Here is a 27,273-nt window from a genome sequence, read left to right as displayed (position 1 = left end):
GCCAGATACCTTCACCTTTTACCCGTTACCCTCTACCCTTACCCGTTACACGTTACCCTCAACCCTCACCCGTTACTCTCTGCCCGTTACCCGTTACTTTCTACCCTTACCCGTTACCCTCACCCTTTACCCTCACCCCTTACCCGTTACCCTCAACCCTTGCCCGTTACTCTCTGCCCGTTACCCGTTACCCGTTACTCGAGCTCTCTGCCCGTTACCCGTTGCCCGTTACTCTCTACCCTTACCCGTTACCCTCACCCTTACCCGTTACCCTCACCCTTACCGTTACCCTTTACCCTTACCCAACCCTCACCCTTTAACCTTTATAATACCCTTTACCCTTAACCCATTAGCCTTTACCCTTACATGCTACCTTTCACCCGCGTTTTAGCAACGCCGCTGGCTACAATCACCATGCATTAAATGTGTGAACAGTTTTATCTTGTATACATCTAGCCCCAGTTGTTGAAAGAGTGGATAACTTATCCAGCGGATGAATCGCTATCCAGTGAATACAATTTACTATGGGTAAAACTTAAATTGTGGAAGATTTATGCCATGTTGGTTGTTTTGGTACCAGAAGGCCCCAAACCGGACTTGATGCTGAAGTACAGTACATAAAAAAGTTTTGTTCCCATTGGTTTAAAACTAGTACTATAAATTTAGGAAGAAGCTACAAACAACAAATGGGTAGAAAATTGCCTTTGGGGTTGAGTTGTTTCCGAGAATGATGAATTTCTATTCTTAGTCTTAATTTCAGTTGATATTTCATTTCCGGCCGGCGCAATATTCAAGTAGCGGAAGTGTTCAAGAAAAATATTTTGCTTAGCATTGGCGCATGCGTGCAATCGCTAATTTTGGCGCCATACATTATTTACAAACCACGTTTGGAAATAATGAAAAGACAGTTTCGGTTGAAGGGCGAAGAAAAGCTAAACTAATACCATAATGAGCTTTGTGTGACATCCGCTGCTCTCTTTTTGAAACAAACGTGTCTTTACAGAACAGAAGAGCCAAGAAACCTCGAAGGACATTGATGACAAGCAATACGCTTTCTATTCGATAAAACGGTCCACTCAATATGATAAATACCAGCGTAGTTGTGGAGGACCATCAAGTTGTCAGGCTCATCCTTGAGTTTTTGGACTCTCGAAGGCTTCATAGCACCATGAGAAGCCTTGAAAAAGAATCCGGGATCGTTAATTGTGGCTTTTCGGATGATATTCTTTTTCTACGAGACCTGGTGCTTGACGGGGAATGGGAGGCCATCTTGATCTTTGCTCAGCCGTTTGAAGGTATCGATGGTTTTGATTCAAAACAATTCCGTTATCTTGTTTTGAAGCAGAAATTCATGGAAGTGTTGTACTTCAAGTCAGGTTTCGGCGGAAATTCAACAAGCTACTCAATTGAGGATCTGATTAAGTGCCTAAATCAATTGGAAGAAGATTGTCCTAACAAGACTGAATACAGCAAACTGTGTTGGTTGTTGACTGTTCCAAATTTACCTGAACAGCCGGAATACCGCGATTGGAGCCCCGCCACTGCACGTCTGAACTGCTTTGAACAGCTGCTCGAGTTACTAAAGAAGGTCATTCCTATTGAAAAGAAAGGCTTGAATGGCAAGCTACCAAGAACATTGACTCCAATTAAAGAACGATTATTACACTTACTAATTAAAGGATTGTGTTTTGAAAGTTGTGTGGATTATTGCCAACTGAGGGCAATCAATGGAGCTCTCTCAGAGGACCTTCATGTTTGTGTAGGAGATAACATATTAAATGGACCATCACAGGAAAGCTCCGGCAATTTTTTGTCCTGGCTGCGAAATCTCTCTCAAGAAGCCTTTATCACACCTTTTGAACCTGTTAACTTAGAAATTGACTTGAAGAAGGTAAAGCAAGCCTCGGGTGTTTTGTTTCACAAGTCTCCAAGAAGGGATGACGCTGAAATTCTTTCAAGGAGCTTATCGCTTTCTGGAAGGCCTGCTACTGCGGATATTGCTTCACACCTGGCTGCATTAGAAACAGGAAAAACCACTACAGCAATATTGAACAATCAACCACATTCTACACAACCTCCCAAGGGAGTTTCACATTCATATAATGAATTTCACTACAGAGGCATTCCTGAAAAAGAACTGTCTACTAATGCTGTTAGTAGGGAATTCTGTGAGAATGCAAGAACCAGCGAGACAGAAAATGAGGGAAGAAAGCTTGCACAAATTCCTATGCCTAGCAGTAATTCACATGATGTTGATCATGAACATCTTAAAGCCAGTCACACTTCTGAACCAACTAGAGATTCCAAAGAGATTCATTCTCTTAAAGAACAACAACAGCAAAATGTCTTGAAGCAGCTTGAAGCCCATGAAAAGCAAAAACGAGAGCTAGAGAGGCAGCTAGTGGAGTTATCGTTGAGAGAGACAGGTTGTGGGAAACCAAACAGTGAAGAATCAGACACAGCTGAAGTGCCTGACAAAAGGCCAATATCTAATGAGTCTGTGAAAAACTCGAACAATGAACACTTGACTGTTGATGGCGACTTTCAAGGAACTCCAGCAAGGAAATTCCACAAGGAAAATGGAGAGTTTTCTTTTCAAAATCATGATCCAGAGAAGGCTAATTCTGTTCAAGATACACCAAGTATGACCCAACATCCAAAGTATCAACTGAATTCTGATAGTTTCTTTGTCAATCAAGGTATGACTTCCACTCCAGTGGGAAAAATGAAAACAAAACCAGAGGACTTAAACCTGGCAGAGGCCAAAGGTGACAAAACAACCTCTGATGTCATACCTATAACTCCGGCAGAGCAAACCTTTCCGATCACGCCTTTGACAAATGGACCTGCAGCACTAAGTGCAGGTCATTGGGTGGCTCTAGCAGATGGCTCTGGAGTTCTCAACACCAGGTATGTGATGTGCTATTTGGACTTTTTCTCTCTAGATTCTATCCTTAGTCACTATAAGTGTGACACTAATTTAGCAGAACACAAATTTTAAATGTGAGAAGCATGATCAATTTGCACTACAACACTGAAGTGAACATTGCAAGAATAGTTATATAGTATATGTTGCAGTGTTACAAAAAGAGGAAGACTCAGTGCAGGAATCATGGTTCTATTTATAATTATTACATGACAAAATTTCAGGAGATAAGGCAAGAAGTCGCCTCTAGTGACAGTGCAAATGTATCTAAACAGATCAATAATATTGACAAGGCATAGCACTAGTCACATTTAATAAACGTTAATTTTTGCTTTGCACCCCATCCCCTTAGTAAGGAATAGTACTAGCTGAAAAGATAATGACAGTGACTCATAATAATGTTATCATAATGATCTTTGACCATTGAAAGAAAAGTGGTGACAAAAGTATTTTATTAGTTTCTCTCTTCTTGTCATATTGTAATACAGTCGAACCTGTATATAACGGCCCTGTATATAGCGGTCACCCTGTGTATAATGGTCACTGAACAACTTCCCAAAAATCTTCCCTTATTTTTACTGTTAAGTTGACCTGCATATAGCGGTCACCTGTATATAACGGACGCGGTCACCCTTTAGACTTCCTGAATGCACAATTTCAGTATCTTCTACCTGTATATAACGGTCACGAAATTAGGTTACGATTAACAAATAATGACAAACTTCGTTAAATAGTAACCACCAAGGCAGGGGTCTCACAAAAATGCAAATATTAGTACTAAACACAACTACTAATACATGTCATACGTTCGACACATGCTTGTGGCAGATAACATTGAAGCGCTGTAACAATAGTTACTGTATCTGTAACAACACAACCGTGCCACACTGTTTCCACTTTCGTCATAGCTCCATGATTATAACAGTGTACTGTACTTATCAAGTTGACAGCCGCAGTTTTTCGCTGAAAGTATACTAGACCTCCTTTAAAGTACACCACGGACATTTTATGGGCATTTTTGTCGTATTTATTGTGTTTATGTTTAAAATTGGTGTCAATAAATGTAAATTGAGTGATTTTCTACTTAAAAACGTTGTTCATTAGCTTCCAGTAGACTTTTACTGCACCTCCCTAAAAGTACACCACGGACATTTTATCAGCCTTTTTTATCGTGATTATTGCGTTGCTGTTACTGGTTATTGTCAATTAAATGTAAATTGAGTGATTATTTGCCCATAATTATGCTATTTATTGACGTCTGGGGGAGTTTAAACGAAACCTGTGTACAGCGGTCATCCTGTATATAACGGTCACCTGACCATTTCCCAAGGGTGACCGTTATATGCAGGTTTGACTGTACAATGTAGAATCATATCACTGGCTGTCCACTGTACCAGAATCCAGGGTTTAATTTAGTATCGTTTATCTTTTTTGTACAATTGCCCTTCTTGTGTCTTCGTGCATTGACGACCCACAGAATGACTGCATAGGAGGGTTTAATTTACACCAACACGTTACACTTGCCAAATTTATTTATTTTTATTTTGCACAAAATCAAAGAGATGAATGACACAAGCAACGTCAACGAACTTCTTCATTTCTACTAAAGTGAATGAGGCCTTTGTATTCCACGTGCTAAGTTCTCTTTAATTCCTGCAGTACACCCAAGGCTACAAGACAGGGTATGTCATCAACTCCAGCCCCTCCTGCCTCCCCTGTCCTGTCTGTGGATGGTACCACGCCCCGTGCCGTGCCCCTTGCCTATGAGTCAGATAGATCTAAGGTTGTCACAAGCTATGCTGATCCAGTAGATCAACCTTCTCTAGCTTTGTCAGCTGACTTGCAAAAGGTAGGATTCTTTGCCTCTCAATTAACAGTAAATTAAAGTATTAGTTTTCAGTCGTTATGTTTCTGTTTACGGTGATTGCTTTGACTTGCAATGCACATTTTTACTGCGCATAATTTCTTGTGTCATTTGCATGAGCTTAGCATGCGTGCAAGTTGAAAACATGTGTTGCTTTGATGCTTAGTCCAAACAATAATCAAGGTGAACTATCTTTTTTATCTCCTTATTTTAACTTAGGTAATATCCTCTTTATGTTTACAAATACAAGCTTGCTTACCACTCACAAGCATAAAATAGTGATACTGAGAACACGCAAGACACATTTTCGATCAGCGCTGCTTCATGTTCCTCTTCTCTGCCAAGAAATTTATGCTTCATACTTCCTATAAGTATAAGGTTTTTCTAAGTTCTGTTACAACCAGACATGGCAAAAACTGCTCAGATAGCCTCATATTTGAAAGCAAATTTTGCAAGGAATAAATTATGGGTTGACTTGAGTGGATCATAGCTCTTTCACGGGCATGGTGACCTATCTTTTGTATTGCATTTTGAAATAAAATATAGTAGTAAACAATCACAGAAAGCTTGAGAAAAATTTCACAGCAACATTTTTTTTGAAGGAATTACAGTCAAACCTCTTTATTACAGACACCAAGGGGACAGGGATAAGTGTCCGCATTATAGAGGTGTCCGTTTTAGAGAGGTAGGCTTTATATGGATTTCGGTCTCTCGGGGACCAAGTGAACTGTCCGTAATAGAGAGGTGTCCTTAAGGAGAGGTTCCACTGTACCTTAAATCATTTTTTGGCAAATAGTGTATTACATGACCTAATAGTGTGACCTTTGTGTATGGTCTTTCTTTCTTTTCTTCTCTACCAAGACTAGACAGATGTAGACAAATCAATCATAACTTTGAACCCAATGTATTTGATTTTAACCTTAGCATTAACTCTTACATTGGCCAAAACTGGCATCAGGGGCATATGGGCCTTGCTAAACTTGTGACACCTCACTGCCAGAATGTTCTTGGTAACCAACTGAAGAATATATTGTAAAAAGGTCTTGCAAAACATAATGTAAATGGACATGATATCTAATGAATTAGGCCAGAGATAGACACAATTCCTGTTCAAATCAAAGAAAAACCTATCCTTCGCCCTATTGCTACTTGGTTGAAAATTCTCTTATTTGCTCAATCCATATTGTTTCTCCTCATGATGAGTGTCACATAAGGCCTGAAAATTCTCATATTCCTGCACATTTAGATGGTGGGAGAAAAAAAAATAGAAGAAATAAAAATAATAATAAAAACTAAAATATCTCAGAATTTGCATTGTGTGCATGTCCCAAACAATGAAAATACTTTCTAAATAGAAGAAAATGTCATTTTTCATGCCTTGTTCAAAAAAAAAATTTTTTTTATGATTTGGCTTCAATTTACGCGGATAATGACAAGGGGAGAACATCTGCGGCTCTAAAAAACCCAGTAATTATTACTGGTTTTTTTTTTTTTTTTTGGACAAAAACCTAGGAGTCAGTAAGTTGAAATCAACTTTAAAATTTGTTGATTTAAAAAACTCAAACATTTAAATTTTTATTGGTTTAATACCGGCCTATCTTTCCTGCGGGCTATCTTTACTGCAGTAGCTCTGATGTCCATACAGGGTGGTTCCTATGTTTTCAATTCCACAGTTGAACTCTTAAAGTGTGGCCTTTCAAGTGAAAACTACTAAGCAGTAGATTAGACCTTGCTGTTAAAAATAAATATTATGCTGTACAAATTGGTTGCAACATTTGAGTTTGTGGGTGAAATCCTAGAGTGTGACCATTCTACTAAATAGCTATATATTTAGCCTGTGGAGATACTTGCTTGAGTAAAAGGAGATTTGCAGAATGAAAATTAAGATTTCTTCCCTGTCAAACTTGGATGAAAATGTGTTGAACAGTCCAGTTATCACTGCACAAGTGATGTTCAGTGGTTATTCAACAAGACAAGTAAAAGAACAACTACAGAATGAAAATTTAGATTTCTCCACTGTCAAACTTGGATGATAATGTGTTGAGCAGTCCAGTTGTCACTGAACAAGTGAGGCTTAGTGGTTATTGAACAAGATCAGTAAAAGAAGAATTGCAGAATGAAAATTAAGATTTCTCCACTGTCAAACTTGGATGAAAATGTGTTGAACAGTCCAGTTGTCACTGAACAAGTGAGGCTTAGTGGTTATTGAACAAGATCAGTAAAAGAAGAATTGCAGAATGAAAATTAAGATTTCTCCACTGTCAAACTTGGATGAAAATGTGTTGAACAGTCCAGTTGTCACTGAACAAGTGATGCTCAGTGGTTATTGAACAAGAGATGAACTCACTACACTTCACACCTGCCTTGTGCCCCAATGACATCATATCTATTTCCATTTAATTTTTAACACCTTCTCTCTGTGCCTTGAGTGGTGTGGAAGTTTGGACAGGAGTTTACCACAGCCTAACTTGCATCTAAGCTACTGGATAAAAAAATGCCTGTATTCACATTCAAAGTAAGTGGAAAAGAGTCTTGTCTACTTTGTTTAGCCAGGCCAAAGGTGCCCAAGTGTTGCAACCTGTGTGAGTTGTTTATTTCATGGTCCTTAGAGGTTTCCACAGTTGATAGACCACCACCTAGATCACTAGTGTTATCGTGTCTGCAGGGTGAATTGGACTTTTTGGTCCCTGAGTGCTTAATAACATGTATTTTCTCAAGTTCATATTTGTTATGTGAAACTCACACTGATCCTGGAAACACAGTTATTGTGTCTTCTTGGTAAATGATTGTGCTTTTCATTTCCCACTGTGCTAACAAGGACATTATTAAGAGACTGTATATATTTAGACTTGTGGGTGGTACCTGTTTTTGCACTATCTTTGTTTTCAGATCCCGTCTTTTTAATGATGTCATTTTACAAGATTCATTTTTAAGGGTTTTTTTTTCTCTCACTGCAAAAGAATAATTAGATAATGAACTGGAATTTTTCTAGAATTGCAAGTGTTCAGAATTTTACACCAAGAAGTTGTTCTTAGATAAGTCATGTTTATTTTGTTAAAAGTTTTGATTGCCTTGCTGGTACCTGACTTGTTGCTCTATCCCAGGATATTCTCTGACTGTTCAAGCGTGTCATTTCCATTATAGACATACAGGGACAGGTACCGGTGCTTCAGGGGCTCTTCTCTGACAAGTTCAGTGAAGCAGTTGGCCATCCTTAAACAACTTTTCACCTGACTAGTAGCGTGATTATCAAACAGGTCCTGCATTCATAATATTCAAGTTCATTGAACATCTTTTTCTGATAATCTATAGCTATGGAAGCACACAACAATCTTGGCTTGAACTGTTTACAAGTTTCACCCTGCCTTGTTAAACTGTTTATCAAATCATAATTCAAAATATTAATAGCCAGGGCATGAGACCTTCAGATTGGAAATGTGTGATTCTGACAACAATCTCCTTGTGGCTTTCAAGGTGAAGATTACATCATTGTGTAACTGTAACTTGGGACAATGTTGCAGATAAGAGATGGGTCTTGGGTCAAAAACCTGACAAGGCTGGCTTCCTGATCCAACAAATTGGATGGTAAAGTTAAGAGGATTTTGAGGGAAACACTATTGACCCCTGAAAATTCTTAACTCCCTGACTTGGAACACTTCAATATGAGGTCAGGTTGTTTGATACATCTGACCCCAGTTGTTCAAAGAGCAGATAACTTTGTCCACTAGATAAGTCACTATCTAGCAAAGCAAATGTACTCCAACTAACACTTTGGCAAGTTTTCCACACAATCCAGTACTTAAATTTGACGTATGCTTCTACTCTATCCAAAAATGTTATTATAGGGCTATCAGGAAATCTTGCACACATTTTATCTGCTTGATAGTGACCTATCCAGTGGATAAAATTATGCGCTCTTTGAACAACTGGGGCCTGTACAGTTATTTTTCCTTGAAAAAGTTTATGGGCGCTTGGCGTTGTCAAGTGGTTAGGGCATTGGACTTGCAAATATGGAGGTCCCGGTCTCAAGTCCTGCTCTGAACATTACCTGGAGTTCAGCCATGCTTGTAAAAAACCAGCTGGTCCACCTCCTGCCAGCTAGGATTCATAGCCGTGTTATGTTCATTTCCTTCCCTTTTGAAGCAATTAAAAGAAATAATCACCTCCTAGTTATTACTAGACAAAATAAGGTGGTCACCAGCACGCTAACAATGCAACCTTGAGGTTCTTCAACTTCTGTTGCATATAGAAGGATGAAGATGACCACTAGATTAATATTGATTCACATGAGATTGTTTGGTTATTTTTTGGCAAGTTTTGTAACAGGAAATCATGTCAACTTGTTTAAATTTTGTAGAAATCCAATGTGAAAATTGTTTCCTAAATTGTAGGACAAAGAAAATGCCAGCTCTCTGAATCAGCAAGCCCCAGTGAAGAAAGGCCCAAAGGTGAATGGCGTGCGGCGTGCCCTGGTGCCTCAGACAGGCGCAAAACAGAAAATAGGAGCTGCTGAGGATGACAGGCAGATGAGAATTCCAGCTCAGGGCCTTGACAACAATGCACTGATTAAATTAATCGCCAATGGTAACAAATCACTTGGCACAGCCCAAAACAACCCCCCAAATCAGCAGATGGGGCAGGCTCACCAAGGGCGTGGTCAGGAAGAGACCAAAGAAAATGGACAGCCTCCAAGGAATGGAGCAACGTTTGTACTGGACCCTAGTAAGTGCAAAGATATTTCAGAATGAATTTTATTCCATTTTGATACTGTTTGGGTTGGGCTTTTGACTGTATTGAGATCTCAAGATAAGAAAACACTAGTTTGGGAAGAAAGAAACACACTTCTTTAGGATGATTTGTAAAATCATGAATTGACCAAGCCACACTTTACTTATGCAGCACCATATTTTCTATTTATAAATGACAGCTGAGGTGGCCTCTCTTATAAGCCTGGTGGTTTTAATGAGGTCTCCTCTCCATTACCTTGACTTGTAATTTGAATGTTTTCTTCTTTTACTAAGGCAAATGATGATGATGATGATGATGATGATGATGATGATGATGATGATGATGATGATGACGATGATGATGATTAAGTGGAAATCAACATAGTAGCTTTTTTAATATCCTACATATGCCACAAGAGGAATCATTAACACCAGTTGTTACTTTTGTTGTTTTAGGTGTGGGGACCCAACCTGCAAACAACAGAGCCCCAGATGTTAAAAATCATTATGAAGAAATGAAACCAGCCCACGATGAATTGATCACAGATATTCCAAAAGGTACAAGGAGTTTGGATAGCAAACCCATTCATTATGTTCAGTAAATATGTAATAATGTTCAAAAACTCATTTAAGTCCATTCACCCATCAAAATGGTTGATAAAACATCACATGCAGTGGTTTGAAAACCCGATAAAACCTCCTCTTTATTAGTATGCGGTGTTTAATGTTTTTCTTGTATTCTAACTTCCAACATTCACAAAAGCATAATTGTTATGAACTCTCTTGACACATGGTTTTCCAGGAATGGTTTTGAAGCCGTTCAAAAAACTGGCAGCACGCGTTTTATCGGTTCTAAAACCACTCGGCTGCGCCTCATGGTTTTAAATCCCTATAAAACACTGCTGCTCGTGTTTTAAACATTACTTTATCATCCCTACCTTATCATGCAACCACAATGTTATCCTCGTTCATTTTAGTTTTGAATCCACAGGTTTGTTCATACTTGTGAAATAAAGACTTTACTTACTTGCTTTACTTACTGTTTCCTATAATTGTTCTCTCTGTGATGCAGAGCTGAAATAACCAAATTATGTAAGGAGGCTAGAATGGGTTTTTAGCTGCACACGCACACATAATCTATACATGCAATATGCCAGTCTGCATATCTTTAAGAAAGATAAAGAAACTAAAGAAACTGTGGTACTTTATCAGCGGGGGAGTAGAATTGAATTATTGGATTTTATAAAGAGTTGAAAGGAATGAAAGGAGACGGCATGACCCAGTGGTAAGGGCGCCGGACTTGAAATCTGGAGGTCCCGGGTTCAAGTCCCGCCTCGGCCACGCTTGTAAATAGCCAGCTGATTTGCCTCCTGCCAATTGGGATTTTTAACATGTTATGTTCGATTTTGTTTCCCATTATTCCTGAGTGGAATGCCTGTAAACTAGCTTTGGGTAGCTAAGTGCATTTCCACTATAAACAAACAAAGCATAACTAAAGGTAATTGGTCTCCGTAAAGAGGTTGGAGTGCTGACAATTTAAGTATTATCCCTTCATCAGATCAGTGGCGAAATTACCTCATCAACTGTGTTGATAAAAATGAAACATTTGTGCCATAATCTTTGTCCTGTTGTCTTTTGAGAAAATGTGTCACTTGAAAACTGTACAAAAGTTACAATAATTTCATTTTTATTCCTCTTTTACCAGGAAGAGAGCCAGGAACAATAAATATGACATACCGAAAGCCTTCCACCAACACACCGCCAAATGACACCACAGTGACCATGAACCGTGGTAACCATGCTCCTCTGTTGGGGCAACACAAGGAGCTCATGTCAGTTGTGAAATTTTACACCGTAGCTACTCTAGAGGACGTGCAGGCCATCAGGGCAATAGCTTTTCACCCATCTGGAGAGTTATTTGCTATTGGCTCAAACTCAAAGGCTTTAAGAGTTTGCACTGCTGAGGGATTGAATTCGCTGTGGAGAATAGAGAGGTATGCAGACTGACAGTTTGGTTCTCTTTTTAAGTTTTTGCTCCTTTAAGCCTGTTTTTCACTAGGACGTAAGCATAACCATAAGCATAAGCAAAAATGCCACTTAATCAAGTGAGAACATCTGTGACATAAGCATATTAGCACATAAGCAAGTGTTCTCACTTACATATCTTTATGCTTATGCTTATGTCCTAGTGAAAACCTGAAAACCAGCCTTAAGACTAACCTTTTGTAAGGTCTTGTTATGTTCTTCTAAATGTCAAGTCTCGATGATCTCCAAGTGTACTTGATTTATTCCAGAAATTAGCATTCAATGACCCAGCAGTCCCCCTTCAGTAATATTAAACCTTCTGCAATAGGATGGTTGTGTAAAATTAACATATTTTGAGATATAGAACTTTTTATAATTTGCTTTGATGGCAGATCAAATTTATAGAGTGGCCATTTCAGGCCATCTAGTGTGGAATAATTACAAATTTGACCGTGTTTGTTAGCAAATCCCTTGTTGTTGAAATTTGTGCACCATGTATTTTAGTGCAACTTTTATTTGCAGTTTTCCCGCAATGCTAACTCTAGAAAAAACCCTGAAAGGGTGACCATTCAACTGATTGCTTATGACCAGAACTCTCCTGCAAAGTGATTTTTTTTTTTTTTTCAAGCTAGTGAAAAGAGAATGTGCAAGTCCAGAAAATATCCATCCTTCCCCCTTGGAAGGTTTTTTGTTTTGCACCCCTCCCCCTCCCAGATTTTGACTTTTGAGACCCCCTCCCCCTAGGAATTTTCAATGACCTTTTAAGGGGTTGGTATGGAATTTTCTGGAACTTCCCAATGTGATCAATGTACGATGAGAGGTGTTTGTTAGTGGAGGCTTCTATCATTTATTTATTTATTTAATTAATTAATGATAAAAACCGTCATTTCGGTGTCTTCATGATGCCATTGTCAAGAAGAAATAAAAAATTACAGAGTCTGCGGCAAGGTGTATCAATAAACTAGTATATAGTGTTTGAGGCTAATTAAAGAAATACTGTTGTGCGAATAGAGTCGTTTTGCACGTTCAGAGTGGGTTTGCTTTTCATCAGAGACCTAAAACCCACTCTGAACATGCAAAACGACTCTAATTGCGCAAAAGTATTTCTTTAATTAGCCTCAAACACTATATGCTTATTTATTGATAGACCTTGTCACAGACTCTGTAATTTTTTATTTCTCCTTGACAATGGCGTCATGAAGACACCGAAATGTCGGTTTTTATCGTTAATTTTTGCATGTCTCTGCATTAACAAATCTTTATTTATTTAATTTTAATAGAAAAGACAGTGATCAACCTCCTCAACCAACCATTCTATTCAAGAGTAACCGTCATCACCGTGGCTCCATTTATTGCGTGGCGTGGAGTGCTGCTGGTGATATCATAGCCACAGGCTCAAATGATAAAAGCATCAAGATGACAAGATTTGATGCAGAAACCTGTTCTGTGACCTGGCCTGGATTGGAGTTGGCTATTCACAATGGAACTGTCAGGGATCTAGCGTTTGTCTCGAGAGCCAGCGGAACACCTGTGCTGGTGTCAGGAGGAGCAGGTAACCACATGTTATTTTTAGATATTGTAAAGATTCAGATAAGTGCCCAACATGCTCATTTCACTTTAGGAGGTCAGGAGAAGGTGCTGAAATAGGAGATGGGAGGGTGTTTATTTACAGTTATGGTGCTTATTTCTTTTTGATGTACTGGTAACTACATGAGAGTGCAAAAACACCTGTTGAACAATAACAGATTCTAAACCAGAGAGAAAAGTAATACAGAACTTTCAGAGTGGTTATTTTCATCCATAAATAACTTCTTTACATACTTTTTAGTACAGGGGCCCTTTAAAGATAGAAAGCACTAGTTAACAAACACTCAGTCAAGAGGGGTTCCTCATTTGAAGAAGTGCGTGTGCTTAAGGCAAATCATTACAGTAAGCTGAGTGTCACTGACACTCTGTAATCTAGTGTCAAGAGTATGCACCACTATCTCTTCATGCCCCAAACCTTTATTAAATAGGAGTGGGGAGGGGGAGGGGAGATAATGTGGACCCCCCACCCCCACCCCCCACTACATGATTCTAAATAATCCAAGGCTTACTTGTAGTGGTCACAGATCAAAAGCATCTAGTGCGAAATATTCCTTAAGATAATGTTCAATTGATATACAGTGGAACCTCTCCTCACGGACACCTCTCTATTACCGACAGTTCACTTGGTCCCTGAGAGACCGAAATCCATATAAAGCCTACCTCTCTAAAACGGACACCTCTATAATACGGACACTTATTCCTGTCCCCTTGGTGTCCGTAATAAAGAGGTTTGACTGTAATAATATTTTTGTCATTATCTAATTAACAAAACAGGTGATGGAAATATCATGATATCTGACTGCAGCACTGGCCAGACGGTGGGACAACTCAAGGGTCACTCTGGACATATCATGGCAGTCTATGCCGATAGTGATGACATCATAGCCTCAGGGTCTGCCGACAATACCGTCAGATTATGGGACCTGCGTTCTCAGAGGTGTATAGATGCTATAGCAACTGGAGACAGTTGTGTGGCTTCTGTCTGCGTAAACACATCTGGCAACATGTTAGCTTCAGGTAAATAAGTGGCATACAATTTTGTCCAATGAAGTGTCAAGTTATAAACAGCATGCATTTCAATCTCTTTTTTTTGTCTCCCACTTCTTTCTCTTTTCAAAAGATGTATGATTGCTCATTTTTTCTCTTAAGTGATGCAAAGTTTTTTTTTCTCAAGACATTCAACCTTGGATTCTTAACTTTGTGTTCAGTTTTGGTACTACTACTGTTTTAGTCAATTCTAAAGCTTGATTTTGAGGTGAAACCTTTCCTGTTGCATTAGGAACATACCATTCCTGCACTGCACTCTGGAGGCTCTGTTACACTTGACAATCTTGCAACTTGTCTCACATTTGTGTTGCTAAATCAGGAAATCAGCAATATCTAGCAATATTTCTTGATTGTTTGTAATAAAACATTCATTATTATTCTGCTTTTCTGTCATCTTGTATCCAACGCGGGCTCGTAGAATCATATTATATTCATTTGTTAATAATTATTATTATTGAATATTGAAATTGTACAGTAAAACAGGACATAGTGAGGTTCCAGATTCCCCCTGCAATTTTCCTGCAAGGAACAATGTGTTTTCCTTTTAAACGAGCTACCTATTTGAACACTGACTGTTGTGTGATCATTATGGGGAGGCTGTAACTGATAACAATATTGGACTAGTTAGTTGTCGGGATTTACGTATCAGATAGGACAAATATTTAGTATTATTTAGTAAGTGACACAGGCATACTTGGAAAAAAATCTGAGTGCTCCTATCGGGAGTCGAACCTAAGACCTTCCTATTACTACTCTACCACTGAGCTGTAGGAGACTCGTGGGAGCTAAGGCCATTAAACTAGGTTCATGGGACAAACATAAAAAAATTAGTTGTCTTATTACACCCATTTTGAAATCACTGGTGATCCTTGCAATCTGATTGGCTCTCAACAGTGCGATTTATTCCCAAATTGCACTATTTTTTGCTCTAAATTGCATCCTTTCTTTAGTCCATCAAAATGGAAATGAAGGAACAAAAATAGAATATTAATATTGACAATGATACTCTGTGATTTCAAAATAGGTGTAATAAAGTGGTAATTCATGCTTGTGATTTAAAACTTGTGATTTCAAATCAAACTCGCACTGCACGCTCGTTCGATTTTGAAATCACGCGTATCATCTCAGACCAAATTGCACTCCACTCAGTTCAATTACCATTATTAACCTTAACAAACTTGTCAATTCCACTTCTTAGGTCATGAAGATGGTGGCTGTATGATCTATGATATCGCGGCTGGAAGAACCCTTCAACTCTTTACTCCTCACACAATGGACTGTAGATCAGTGCGATTTTCACCAGACAATAACTTTCTTTTGACTGGATCCTATGACACTAGCATCGTCATGATGGATGTTAGGAAAGACCTTGAGACTAGAATACCACCATACTCAGTCGTTGCCAATCACAGAGATAAGGTGATCCAGTGCCGCTGGCACCCAAGCCTTCCAGCGTTCTTAAGCTCTAGTGCTGATAGAACAGTCAGTCTGTGGGCTCCTGATAATTAGAATCCAGGTACAGGATGTTCCCAAAAACTGACCACTGGACTTGACGTTTGTGCACAGTATCTTTCATTATTACTTGAGAGGTTGGGTGCAGGGCCTTTGAGAACTAATTTTGAGATTTGCTCCTACGAAAACCATTTTCCAGAGTTCCAAAGGCTGGGAAATCAATTTTTAAGGCTCCCTGAGCTGAATATTGAAATTCTCATGAAGGTACAATGTAATGCAGCTTTAGCACTACATATTAAATGAAACTGCTTTGTGTTAGTCAAGAGCTCCACACACTGTGGATTATGTGGAAATGTGTTGTGGAATATTGAAATTGCATGACATTAATCATAAAATTCCAAACATAAGCCCCCCAAATCTTACACAGTCACTAAAATCCTTCTGGCAAATAAGCCCCAAAAAACTAAAGGGTCCTCTGAATAGAGGGTTTGTGTTTGGAGTCTTACAGTATGTGACTTTGGCATGTCACTGCAAGCTACAATGTTTACCACAGTTTTTCAAACAGACGTTTATTGGTTTAGAATGACCCAAGTATTTGTAGTTCCCCTTCACTGTTACTAACAGACTTTTCTAATGTAGTTGGTGGAAGTCCTGATACTACTGTCTAGTGACAGGATATTAAAAATTTAAAAAGCATGTGATAATATTTATTGTTACTTGATGTGAAATGTAACCTCTAAGGATGCTTTACATCCAGGCAAGTAACTCTGTTATTTAAAGAAACACACCGCTTGTTAATATATTGTCAACAGTTTGATTGTTGAATCAAATCAAATGAATTCTTTGGTTGTCATGCAACGCTCCTCCCTTAGTACAAGAGAAGCATTGAGTTAAGAGCCAAGAAATGGTTGTTTAGGAGACTTGTCTAGCTTCATGGTCAATTCAAATTAGCATCAGACTTCTTTCTAGACCTAACTATTGAGAATTGTTTGTTCATGTTCATGGCACACAAGTGCAGTGCTCATCACAGGTTTGCCATGGTCAGGAAAAAGTCAGGAGATTTTGCATCAGGAGAGGGAAATTCAATGATCCTATCACAAAGTTGGTATCAAGTCAGGGAATTTTACTTTTTGCTAGCGGGGAATTTATTTTGGTCAGCCACTAGGTTTACAAAATAGTTCCTTGTTGGCAAAGGTAGTATTTACAAAAAATAAGTTCTGCGGTATTTCTTGGCTATACTGCCAAGCAGTTTGTCTTGGATAGTCAGTGAAAATTCAGGGATTTTGTTTTATCCTGATAACTGGAAACTCTGGCATTACTGCAAGGAAAATGAACAGATAGTTCTCCAGAGAATGTCATGATCAGAATGAAAAATTTTCTTAGTAGTCTTAGTCTATTAAAACATAAGCCGTTTTGGGATTAAAAAAATGTATGGAACTGTTTCTTACCATAAACATAAAACTTGTCTGTATTTTCATGTACAAGGCAATAAGTCACTTATGGTATGTGGTCTGGATTCAGAACCATTCAATCAGCAGATATTTTGGTGGTTGTAAATAATTTGTCAAAGAGTAAAAAGTAGACTTATTTAAAAGGGTCAAGTAATTATTGATCTGTTAATATTTGCATGTTATTTATGATTACAGAGATAATGTGATAAAAATGTTATTTGAAATAAAAATAGAACAATGTTGAACGTAATAAGAGTAAGAAATTATTAGTTGTAATCAATAATTACTGCAGCTCTCTGTGTGAGAGAACGTTAACAAATGGGTATTTTCTCTAGAAAATAAATTTGCACTGCAAGGCAGCATTGTACTCTAGATGACTGACCTGGATTGATATCTATGGCTTACACGTTTTTTAGGCACAAAAACGAGTAGAAGTGAAATCTTGCCGAATGCCACAAACAGCTGGGCACGATGAGTGGTGGCTGTGTTAGCTGACGAGGTAAAGTCAAGAAGTGTGCTGGATATTACTTTCCCGTGCTTCTTGCTAACAGAGTAGCTTTGGAAGACATTTTGTTTGCTGTCACAGAAAGAGCAACCAGTACAATAATTGTACCAATTATTGGTGGACTTTATTGTTTGGTTTACTCAGACTAGATTTGGTGAATACAGAGTGATGAAGAATATTGGTTATTCAAATATCCGTTCTTGGAATTTTCAATCAATGCCAATGATTTTTTTTTTTTGGTCATTGAAATACTCTCCCTTTGCAGACAGGACTGTTCTGTTGTTCCATGCCAAAGGTTTCCAATATGAGGGGATAACGGAGGTAGTCCAGCATAGTTCCAATTCTTACATGACTTGTATACTGGTAAGTGACAAGTGAATCAAAATACAAGTTGGAGGTTTGCATCTGAGCATGAAGACTGCTATAATATTTTTATTGTGACTTGTTGTTCCACAGTGTTTCTTCACAGCTGTCTGCCTGGCTATGTCTCCCCACCCCCAAGCAATCTCATGCATACCAGACTACTCACAGTTTGTGGGTGCGAATAGTTTTGCAGGGTATATGGTAGAGATTATTCTGACTATTTTTGGTCAATTGTGCCTTGAATCGTGCTCGTACATGTACGAATAGGCCATTTCTGAGTGGCTTTAAACCTCATTATGACAGCAAGGCTAAGTGCAAAACTTTTCATGTGAAAATTAGTTTTTGTTTGCATATAAATGAAAAGTAACTTTCGTAATAAAAAATGAACAAAGCCTTGCTTTCATAATGAGGTTCAAAGCAACTCGGAAATGGCTGATTGCTTTTAGATCACCAATGAGACAATATTAAATGAATTTTCTAGGAAAGAAAGCTATGATGAGTTAATTACCAGTTTTGGTTGAGACGAGGGAAGATAATTGACAACGTATTAGCCCCATTACTTTTTCAAAGTAGTATCCATTCTCATCTGGTCATCTGTAGCCAAAAAAACATTTGTGGGTTATTTTCCCGCTGCTGTTGATGAAAAAGTGTACAATCGTCAGATTTTCAAAGTGAAACAAATAGATAATGCAGTCTCTTTAATTATTGGGTTATTTGGCATGCACACTTTCTTAGTTGGTGGAACTGAATGACTATTTTCCCGGGATGAAATGTGGAAAACAGAAGATAGAAGACTACCAAAAATGATTCAAATTGTTCTTTTATTTACAGTCACTGAATAGGCCAGCCTATTGAACACAACTGTCTATAAGTTAGTAAATAAATAACATGAGGTAGATCTGAATTCCAGATCTTAACTGAATTCATTTACTTCTCCTTGGAAGTATGAGTACCTCTTTAGTGGTTTTGACATTCAATCACCACAAAAGGGCAAAGTTCTCTTTGAAACTGATAATAATATAACATTTAAACTGACAGTAATATACTACTTGAAGGCCTCAGTCAGAAATGATTAAATATGCTAACTGAAAATTTTGCCATCTCATTTAAATTTGTACGGACAAACATTGGCAATTGAAAATGTTTTAAATGCCCTCTTGATGTTGTTTTCAGGATAATGGCAAAATGACATTCATTTTGACTGATTTTAATTTTTCCATGTTTAACGCAAAACACACAGATACCAAATCCAAATAAATTTATTGTGACAAATTTGCTTTCCTTGGACATATTTACAAACTGGTTATCATGCAAAAAGTTAGCTCCATTGTTTATTAGGGTTTCAATTTAAAGAATTACACTGTAGCCTACGACTTTTAAAAAATCTTCAGCGACTAAACACTGATCTCAACCAATACTCTGTTGATCCATTTCTGTTTTGACCAAACATGTTATGTAGTAAAATCATTCATTAGCATTTCATTTCACTGGTCTGAAATGTCAGCTGTCTCCTCCCCTGTGGGTTAGGGGAACGAGATGGCTGACATTTCAGACTATTCATTTCACTTGATTCAGTTTTTTTGAAAAAGCAATTGTAGGCTAATTCTTTGAATTTCAGCCATCAGGATAGATACAGAACTACATTTCTAAACATGATAACCAATCTTTATGCCAGTGCAGAGATTATTTGAAACAATATAGATTTCAAGGAAAAAATTAATTTCCAATTTGCACAGTTTTCAACCATTCCGACCTTCATTTCTTATATATCTTCAGTAGCCCCCACGCAGTCATTAAATTCAGGGAGTTGTGTTACCCTAAATCCCCAAATATGACTACATGGGAGGCCGAACTACAGCCAATACTCAATAAGTTAATATTAACTAAATATATTAATTTAATTGGCACTTATTGATAAAAGTTTAACATAGCATTGAAGCTAATAATTCAATTCTTGTATAAAATTATAATTTTTCAGCCCATGTTTGTGAAAAGTTTCCACTATTTACATTCTTGAATTTTGCCTCTATAAGCAAAGAAATAATCTTCAATGTAAAGCAGAGGCGCATGTGCCTTCCACTTTATTCAAAAATTCAATGACGTGGATGATGTTGCATTGTGGCATATTTACAGCTATGTACAGGTATACAAACAAATAAAAATAATTTTTTTTTAAAACATTTAAGCCAGTTTCACCTAAGAATGAGTTATCATTATTTTATGCTGCACCTTTTGATAATCCAAACACTGAAGTCCAAAACCCAAGCAATGATTGTATTTTACACTGCCATTGTATTATGGTGGGTTTCTTGGGTAACTTAAAGGATTGTGTCTGATCTGTAGGTTAACACAAAATGTGGCATTTTTTTTTACAGTAGGGTGTTGTGGTTATTAAAACAGTAAGCAGGGGTTTGACATATAATGATTCTACAGATACCTCCCATAGGTAGATACCTCCACATACAAACATTACAGTTTTAACCTCCACAGAAAAAGGACACCTTTTACTTATATTTGGACCCAAGGGAGTTTCCGTTAATTCAAATTCCTGGCTAATTTCAAGGAAGAGAAGTTTCCCTACCTCACAACAGTATGTTAATCCCCAGTAACTTAAACATTCATCAAGGCAGTTTTCCATATTTGTGTTGCCCTAATAGTTTGATGTCTTATCAACATTTGTCTACATGTTGATTGACGGCGATATAAAATGCAATCATTACTGGCGAGGCAAGCAGTGTAAGCCAAGAAACATAGTTCAGCTCAGATTGTGCAGTAATCAATAAGATCGGCTCCTAAACTAACATTAAATACAATTTTAGCTTATTAGGACAGCTCTGTAGGACAGAAGTGGTATCACAAAATGCTCAACATTATCTGTTCCTAGAGTCCAAACTTTTAGCTTGAAATTGCCATCCAGGAGGTATGTTTTCCTATAAAATTTAAAAAGCGTTCACAATTTTCTTATAACATTCATGAGATGTTAAGACACCACTCTCATTACAAGCACATCTTGTGCTTAAAGCCAATATCTATTAATAGCAATCGTATGTCAATTGGAAAAAAAATTGCCAGACTAAGTACATTCAATTTCATTTACTGTTCTTAAAATACCACGGTTACCAGTCTTTGCGACCAAGGATAGGTAAAACAGTCAAAACAAGTTTGTCTGAGTTTGCTAAGATGTTGTGCACGTCTGACATGGTCTTGTTCACTGTACTTTCTCCATTGATCTCAAGAATCTCATCACCAGGATTAAGGAGCCCAGCCATGAATTTTGACGCAGCAGAGTCCATGATGCGACTGACAAACACCCCTCTCCTGTACTGATTGTAACCCTTCTGAATAAAAAATCCAAACAAGCCACCAGGGCTTCTTTGCAGTTCAAGGACGTACGCACCCCCAAGGTCTTCACGCATTGCAACAATTCTCCCTAAACTTTTCCCACCTGTTGGCCGGCTGACAGCAGTTCGAGAGTCAAACCATTTCTTGGTCAACTCGTTTACGTGCGCAGAATCTTTCTTTGACTTCTTGCTGAAAATCTTGCTTCCGCTTTTCCCCTTGTCCACGGACAATCTTGGCTTCTCACTAACCGGCACATCATTTACAACGTACAGACCAGATCGACGACCAAATTTACGCTTCTTCTTTTTCTTCTTTTTTTCATCAAAACCAGCAGGGAGAGATAAGCCAATACTTCCAAGACTATTGCTTCTAGCAAGCTCTGGCATACTTCTCCATCTTTGATTAACCATAATGTCTTTAGGATCGGACTCGGAAATTGGATTGAGCTGGTATGTGCTGAAGTATCTTTCCCGGGCTGACATGTGTGGCCTTAAAATATATTCACTTTGTACACTGTAAATTGTTTCGGCATCAGAATCGGCGTCATCTTGGCTCCCACTGAAACTGCGACTTTCTGAAAAGACACTTCTACGATATATGCTTGAACCTGTCAAATGTGACAACACCAGTAATTATAATTTGACAAAATTTGATTAAAGAAAGCAAAATACTTCAAATACCTGACCTACTAACTCCTTAATTCAACCTAGTGTATCAACCTGTTATAACTTTATTTCGTTAACTTGCTGCACCTTTTAATGACATGCGGACTTTGAAGTTCAAAATTTGATCAATAATTATGTCGATCACTGCAGTGGACCTCTGAGAAAAAAAAGTTTGGCTCAACCAGGTGAAAAAGTCCTGTTCGTGTGCTGTGATTGGCAGAAATCGATTTACTTTGTCGGTTTCTGTATTTTTGTGGTGAGTCGGTTGTTGCTGTATTATGATTGTTACCTGGGGTTGAAGTTCAGAGTCTGTATGTTATTGAGGGGCGAAGTAATTACATAAATTAAAGTGCTGCAGGTTTTCAAGGTATTTAAAAAAAAAACATTTTTCAAGAAAGCCATAAGCACAGGATCATCGTTAAAACCTGGGAGCGTGACTGTTCAGCAAAAGAACATCTACCCACAAAGGCTTTTTTCATTTTTTTTATCAACAAGACAAGCGACATGGTCTTTGAAGTAGCAATACATGTAAAAAAAACTGTCCATAAAAGTGTGAGAAAACCTCCAACATTCAGACAAATGTAAATTTCCTGAGCTTCAGGAATTTTTCCCCACAAGATATTTCATTGTTTTCACACCAAAAGAATGTTGTTTTGACTGGCTAACAATGAAAACATTTTTAAGGAAATAAATTAATCAAAAGAGAAGAGTCTTTAAACAAACAATAATTATTTTAGCAATGCTTTTTACGTCCATCTCCGTGATGTGCTCCTACATCTGCATCAATACAACAAGGGTGGGAAAGACACAGCTACATTTGGGCAGTTGCTCTTAAGCTCGCAAAAACATTTAAGAGTACTAAATATGATTGCAACTAAAAATTTTGCTCTGAGGGTAGACAAATCTCGAATGCTATTTTTGGCACAGCCAAACTATTTAGATTTTTTAATCATAAAGAGAACAAACCAAAAATAGATTTAGGAAGTAACTGATTTTCCATTCTCATCAGCTTAAAAGAGCCATAAACCAAAAAAATGAATGAATAAATAAATAAATAAATAAATAAATGTGCTTTTCCATATTTTAACATAGCCCACATTTGGGTTTTTTCCTATAATTTTTTCAATGTGTTTTTCTGAGGGGCAGTGGCATGGAAATTATCCCATCTTTTGGTGAAAACTTTCCCAAATCTGTTTATTAATTTAATTAACATATTGCTCACACCTGGATTGTTTCTTCAATGTGCATGAGAGGAAATCAAGTGAATTTTCAAAGAAATGAATGTGTTAAATATAATAATAATAATAATTATTATAATTATTTTCAATCTTACCTAAGACACAAGAGAAGAACTTAATAAAGTCTGCCCCACATTTTCAATTTGGATTCAAAAATTTTATTACATTTTGTTCACCCACAGCTGAAAGCATTTGTGAATAGTTCCTGTGCCATAGAATAGCCATTTTGAAGAAAAATTGGTGCTGCTTCCTGCTGTCATTGATCAAAAAGCGTCTTTTGCATTTTTAAAGTGTCACCATGAAAATAACCAAGAATATATGCAACTTAGAAGAACTAAGTAAACACATTTTCCTCAGCATATCTGAACTAAAATCTAAATTTATAATCATTATGTAATAACATTATTGATTTTCAAGGACTTCTTTGAATACAATAGCATTTAATTCACTTCACTTGCAAACTTCGGAAAAAAAATCAGTTAGAATTAAATGGAAAATTATATTCTGTTTAATTTTCAATATCTTTTTCCTCTACAACCTTTTAAAATTCAATAAACCTAATGTTCGTTCCAAAAATACCTGAACTACGCCAACAGAAGTATTTTAAGCTTGCCTAGGTCAATATTTGCCTAAACAATCAATTCTCTACGTCAGCGGAAGCGATTCTGACAAAAATACACTCTCACAGCATTTGGAATTAACTTATTGAAATGCCAAGTAATTTCATGCAAAAACTGGCGGAACGATTGCTTCCATAAATAAACACAGGAAAAAAATCTGCCCCTTGTCTGATTTAGGTGAAATTATGATTGAAGCAATTTTGTTTCAGCATTTAGTAAAATACTGTGACCAAAAGTAACAATTTACTAACAGATGTAACAGGAGACATTGGGCCAACACCATCTTCCAAAAGTTGTCATTAGCGATTAAATACGAGGATCGTGTGCTTTTTGCCACACAATAAATCGACACGTCTTTTGCTCCACGATTAATTTTGAACAGCTTTAGATGTAATCACTGAGTAAACATGGCATAAAAAGATCGGCCACCGATAGGTCGGCAAATTGCTCTTTGACCCGTGAGCCGTCAAACACGGAATTAAAGCCGTCACGTAAAATTATAATAATTTTCCGAAGATAGATTCAAGATCACGTCCTGTCGGTGGCAAAAAAAAGAAAAAAGGAATAAAATCCAACCAACACGACAGTTCTTAGCTATCTGGGGTTGAATTTAATTATTTTTAGAAAGATATCTGCTAAAATGAAAACAACATCAGTTTTGCGTCATTAGCACGGAAACGAGAAAGATTTGAATGTCGCCTGAGGATAAAAAGTGAATGCCTATCGTTTTAAAAATAAACTATACGCTAGGAAAAAGGCATCACAGACAACACAATGATAAAACAAAAAATAGGTTGCACTCTCCATCAAGTTAAACACAAGTTTGGGTGAGTGTAACGCGACAACAGTCCTTTTTCGTGCCAGAAAATCCCGTAATTCGCCCGGAAATATAACCGCTTTGACGAATAATTTGTTAGCTATTACAGTTCGTAAAACATCTCTTTTATTGCGCTTCCTGGCGTAGAACGCCCCCAAAGAAAACGTTCTCTGAACATCATGGTTTGGACTTTCTGAAAACGTAATTTTATAAATAGCACACGTACGAAACGTACAAAAATAGATTGAAATAAATCTGAAACTGCAACGTTTGATTAACTTCACGATGAATATATTCACTCTCTACTCCCTGACGTTAAGAGCAATCGAGGAGATTTTGAAATAATTTCCTCCTTTACACCTATGGCTTTTTTTTTTCCGACCTGTCTTCCAAAAATATAGTTGCCCGTCTCAATCATAACAAAGGCATATATTTTTTTTTTATGCATGTACACAAATCTAACCCCCAAATAAACCAAACCAACCACAATTGTCGACTGTTCTTAAAATCTGACTATATTTTACACAATAGCTTAGCAGATGTAGCAAAAAGGCGTGCAGCGCGACGACCTAATGCAGTGTGTAATAGCCTAAGTTCCGAGTCGTATCTTGAATTATAAGCCACAGGACATTCTATCTTCTGCATTATCACGAAACTTAGGGTATTTAGAATTTGCGGGGAGGAATCAAAACTTCCTAATCTACAGTGCATAAATAAACAACGTCTGAAAATGTGACATGAAGAAGTGTGTAGGTCGCGTGAATGAAATAATCAACTCACCTCTTCGAATATTGCCAGACAAAGATCCGCTTCGACTTTGTCTTCCTTGACTGTTTGTAGGACTGGTGGTAGATTCAGGGAGGTCAAGGCTTTCGGCCTTGATTTCTTGATTCCTGTAAGCCACAGATTTAAGAATTCCTCTCCGATCTATTCTGTGCCGCTTCGTACTGTCAGCATCGGAGAGTCCACCATACTCAAGGGAATGCCTCCTAGGCGACAACGCTGTCAAACTTTTCGATTTCAAAGGAAGAGTTTGCGTGTCTTTTAATCCCGGATCTACGCGTCGTACAGGTCTACCAAGCCTTGAATTCGGAGTGCAAGGACGATCAGTCGATATTCCGCTATCCTTGTCCGATTCCACGCTCTCTCCTGGATAGAGAAAGTGCTTGTTACCGGAAGACGGCGGTGTCGGTTCGCGGGACGTTTTCGAACGCAACGACTCGCGATCATGGTCGATTTCATCGAACGCACTGTCGCAGCTATCCTCAAGGTAATGGTGTTTCATGGCTGCCGAGAGCGGTGGCGGCCTTCGTCTTGATGTAGTGACAGCGGAACTGGAGTTATGATCGTTTGCTCCACTTCGTAGCACTTGTAATGTATCTGTTTTCGCTGTTTGTATATCTTGCCGCTCCACTGATTTCAGTTCGAGCGACTCGGAGCGATCAAAGCTCACGGATTGTCCGTTCGAACAAGAAGATAACACCGAAGAAGTTCTAGAATTCTTAAAGATTTCTGGGTACTTTAGTTCCAGTTCTTTGAAGCGATCCCGTGCTCGTTGTAACATCTCATTGTGCGCAAAGAGATCTTCCTCGAACATGACGCTTTTTCGATTCACGTTCCGAGACGAAGAAAGATCGACCATACTCTTTGAAAATCTATTCCTGTGGCTATAGGCTGATGACAATACAGGATTAATCTTCCTTTGCGGTGAGTAAACGTTCGGATCCGGAACGTCCTTAACATAATTTTGCGGCGAGACATCAAAACTGTGAGCGCCTGAAATTCGCTTTTTTCTGTGGCACTCCGTAGCCTGAGCTGATTCATTTAAAAAGCCCTCCGATCTGTATAAATTCTCCTTCGTCATTGCCATTTTTTTCACATTCGCTTTCCAGCTAATGAAAGTTCCCAATCTTCACTGAAAATCAGTCACAAATCTCGAGACCTGAATCAAGTGTTTCTTGTGACCCGCTGCGAAACAAAGACTGATATTTGAGACAAAATTCGTTAAAAGAATTTTTGGGTGAAAATGGCTTGACGTCATGTTTTAAACTATCAACGATTACTTTATTCAAAACCAACCAATCACACTGCATTTCCGATATATGCTAATTTTTTAATTTCCCAAAATAGCTTTATACGTCCCAAGACGACAATCAATAACGCGAGGGTTTTGCCTTAAACTGTAATTATTCACCTCAACTCCCACATTTTCAGTGTGTTTATTCTTCTGGAACACTTTACGGCCATTAAAATGTTTTTGATCAGGGGGGTAAATTTATGTAAAGCATCGAGACATTTGATGGACCGCCGGTTGCGCATTTTTTCCTTATATGTGGCTGTATGTTTAATAAAGGTCTTCCGATTCGCTTCAAATGGGTTTAATCGCAGTCAGTCTGTATGCTGGGAACACGTGTAGAACGTTATATTGCTTTACTTAGTGCTCTTTAGTTTCTCAAGAGATTATACATCCATATGAATATATGAAACATGTGAACTGCGGGTGAATGATTAAAAAGAAGAAAGACCCTCGCAGTTAGTACGCAACTTTTAATAAAAGCAGTTGCGAAAAGAAAGCCTATAAAAAAAAAATTTTAAAAAATCTGAATATATTTGTCAGTAAATATTGTATAACACAACTGGCACT

The 27,273-nt window shown here is 37.9% G+C and overlaps 2 protein-coding genes across 2 annotated transcripts; one reads left to right on the top strand and one right to left on the bottom strand.

The window, feature by feature from the left end:
• The first annotated feature begins 149 nt into the window (after positions 1-149).
• LOC146461910 (WD repeat-containing protein 47-like) lies at positions 150-17,438 on the top strand. Its single transcript, XM_085086369.1, has 8 exons — positions 150-2,910; positions 4,586-4,775; positions 9,182-9,512; positions 9,974-10,075; positions 11,223-11,511; positions 12,823-13,094; positions 13,904-14,146; positions 15,375-17,438. Exons 1-8 carry the CDS (start codon positions 1,082-1,084, stop codon positions 15,683-15,685), a joined length of 3,567 nt encoding a protein of 1,188 aa, XP_084942495.1. The 5' UTR covers positions 150-1,081; the 3' UTR covers positions 15,686-17,438.
• A 1,312-nt stretch (positions 17,439-18,750) lies between these two features.
• LOC146461909 (uncharacterized) lies at positions 18,751-26,944 on the bottom strand. Its single transcript, XM_085086371.1, has 2 exons — positions 25,410-26,944; positions 18,751-21,896 (listed from the first exon to the last, which is right to left on the bottom strand). Exons 1-2 carry the CDS (start codon positions 26,497-26,499, stop codon positions 21,064-21,066), a joined length of 1,923 nt encoding a protein of 640 aa, XP_084942497.1. The 5' UTR covers positions 26,500-26,944; the 3' UTR covers positions 18,751-21,063.
• Positions 26,945-27,273: the final 329 nt, after the last annotated feature.

The sequence above is a fragment of the Pavona decussata genome, unplaced genomic scaffold (assembly GCF_977016875.1).
Source record: "Pavona decussata unplaced genomic scaffold, jaPavDecu1.1 SCAFFOLD_193, whole genome shotgun sequence".
NCBI lineage: Eukaryota > Metazoa > Cnidaria > Anthozoa > Scleractinia > Agariciidae > Pavona > Pavona decussata.
This window is presented reverse-complemented; position numbering and strand designations above follow the sequence as displayed.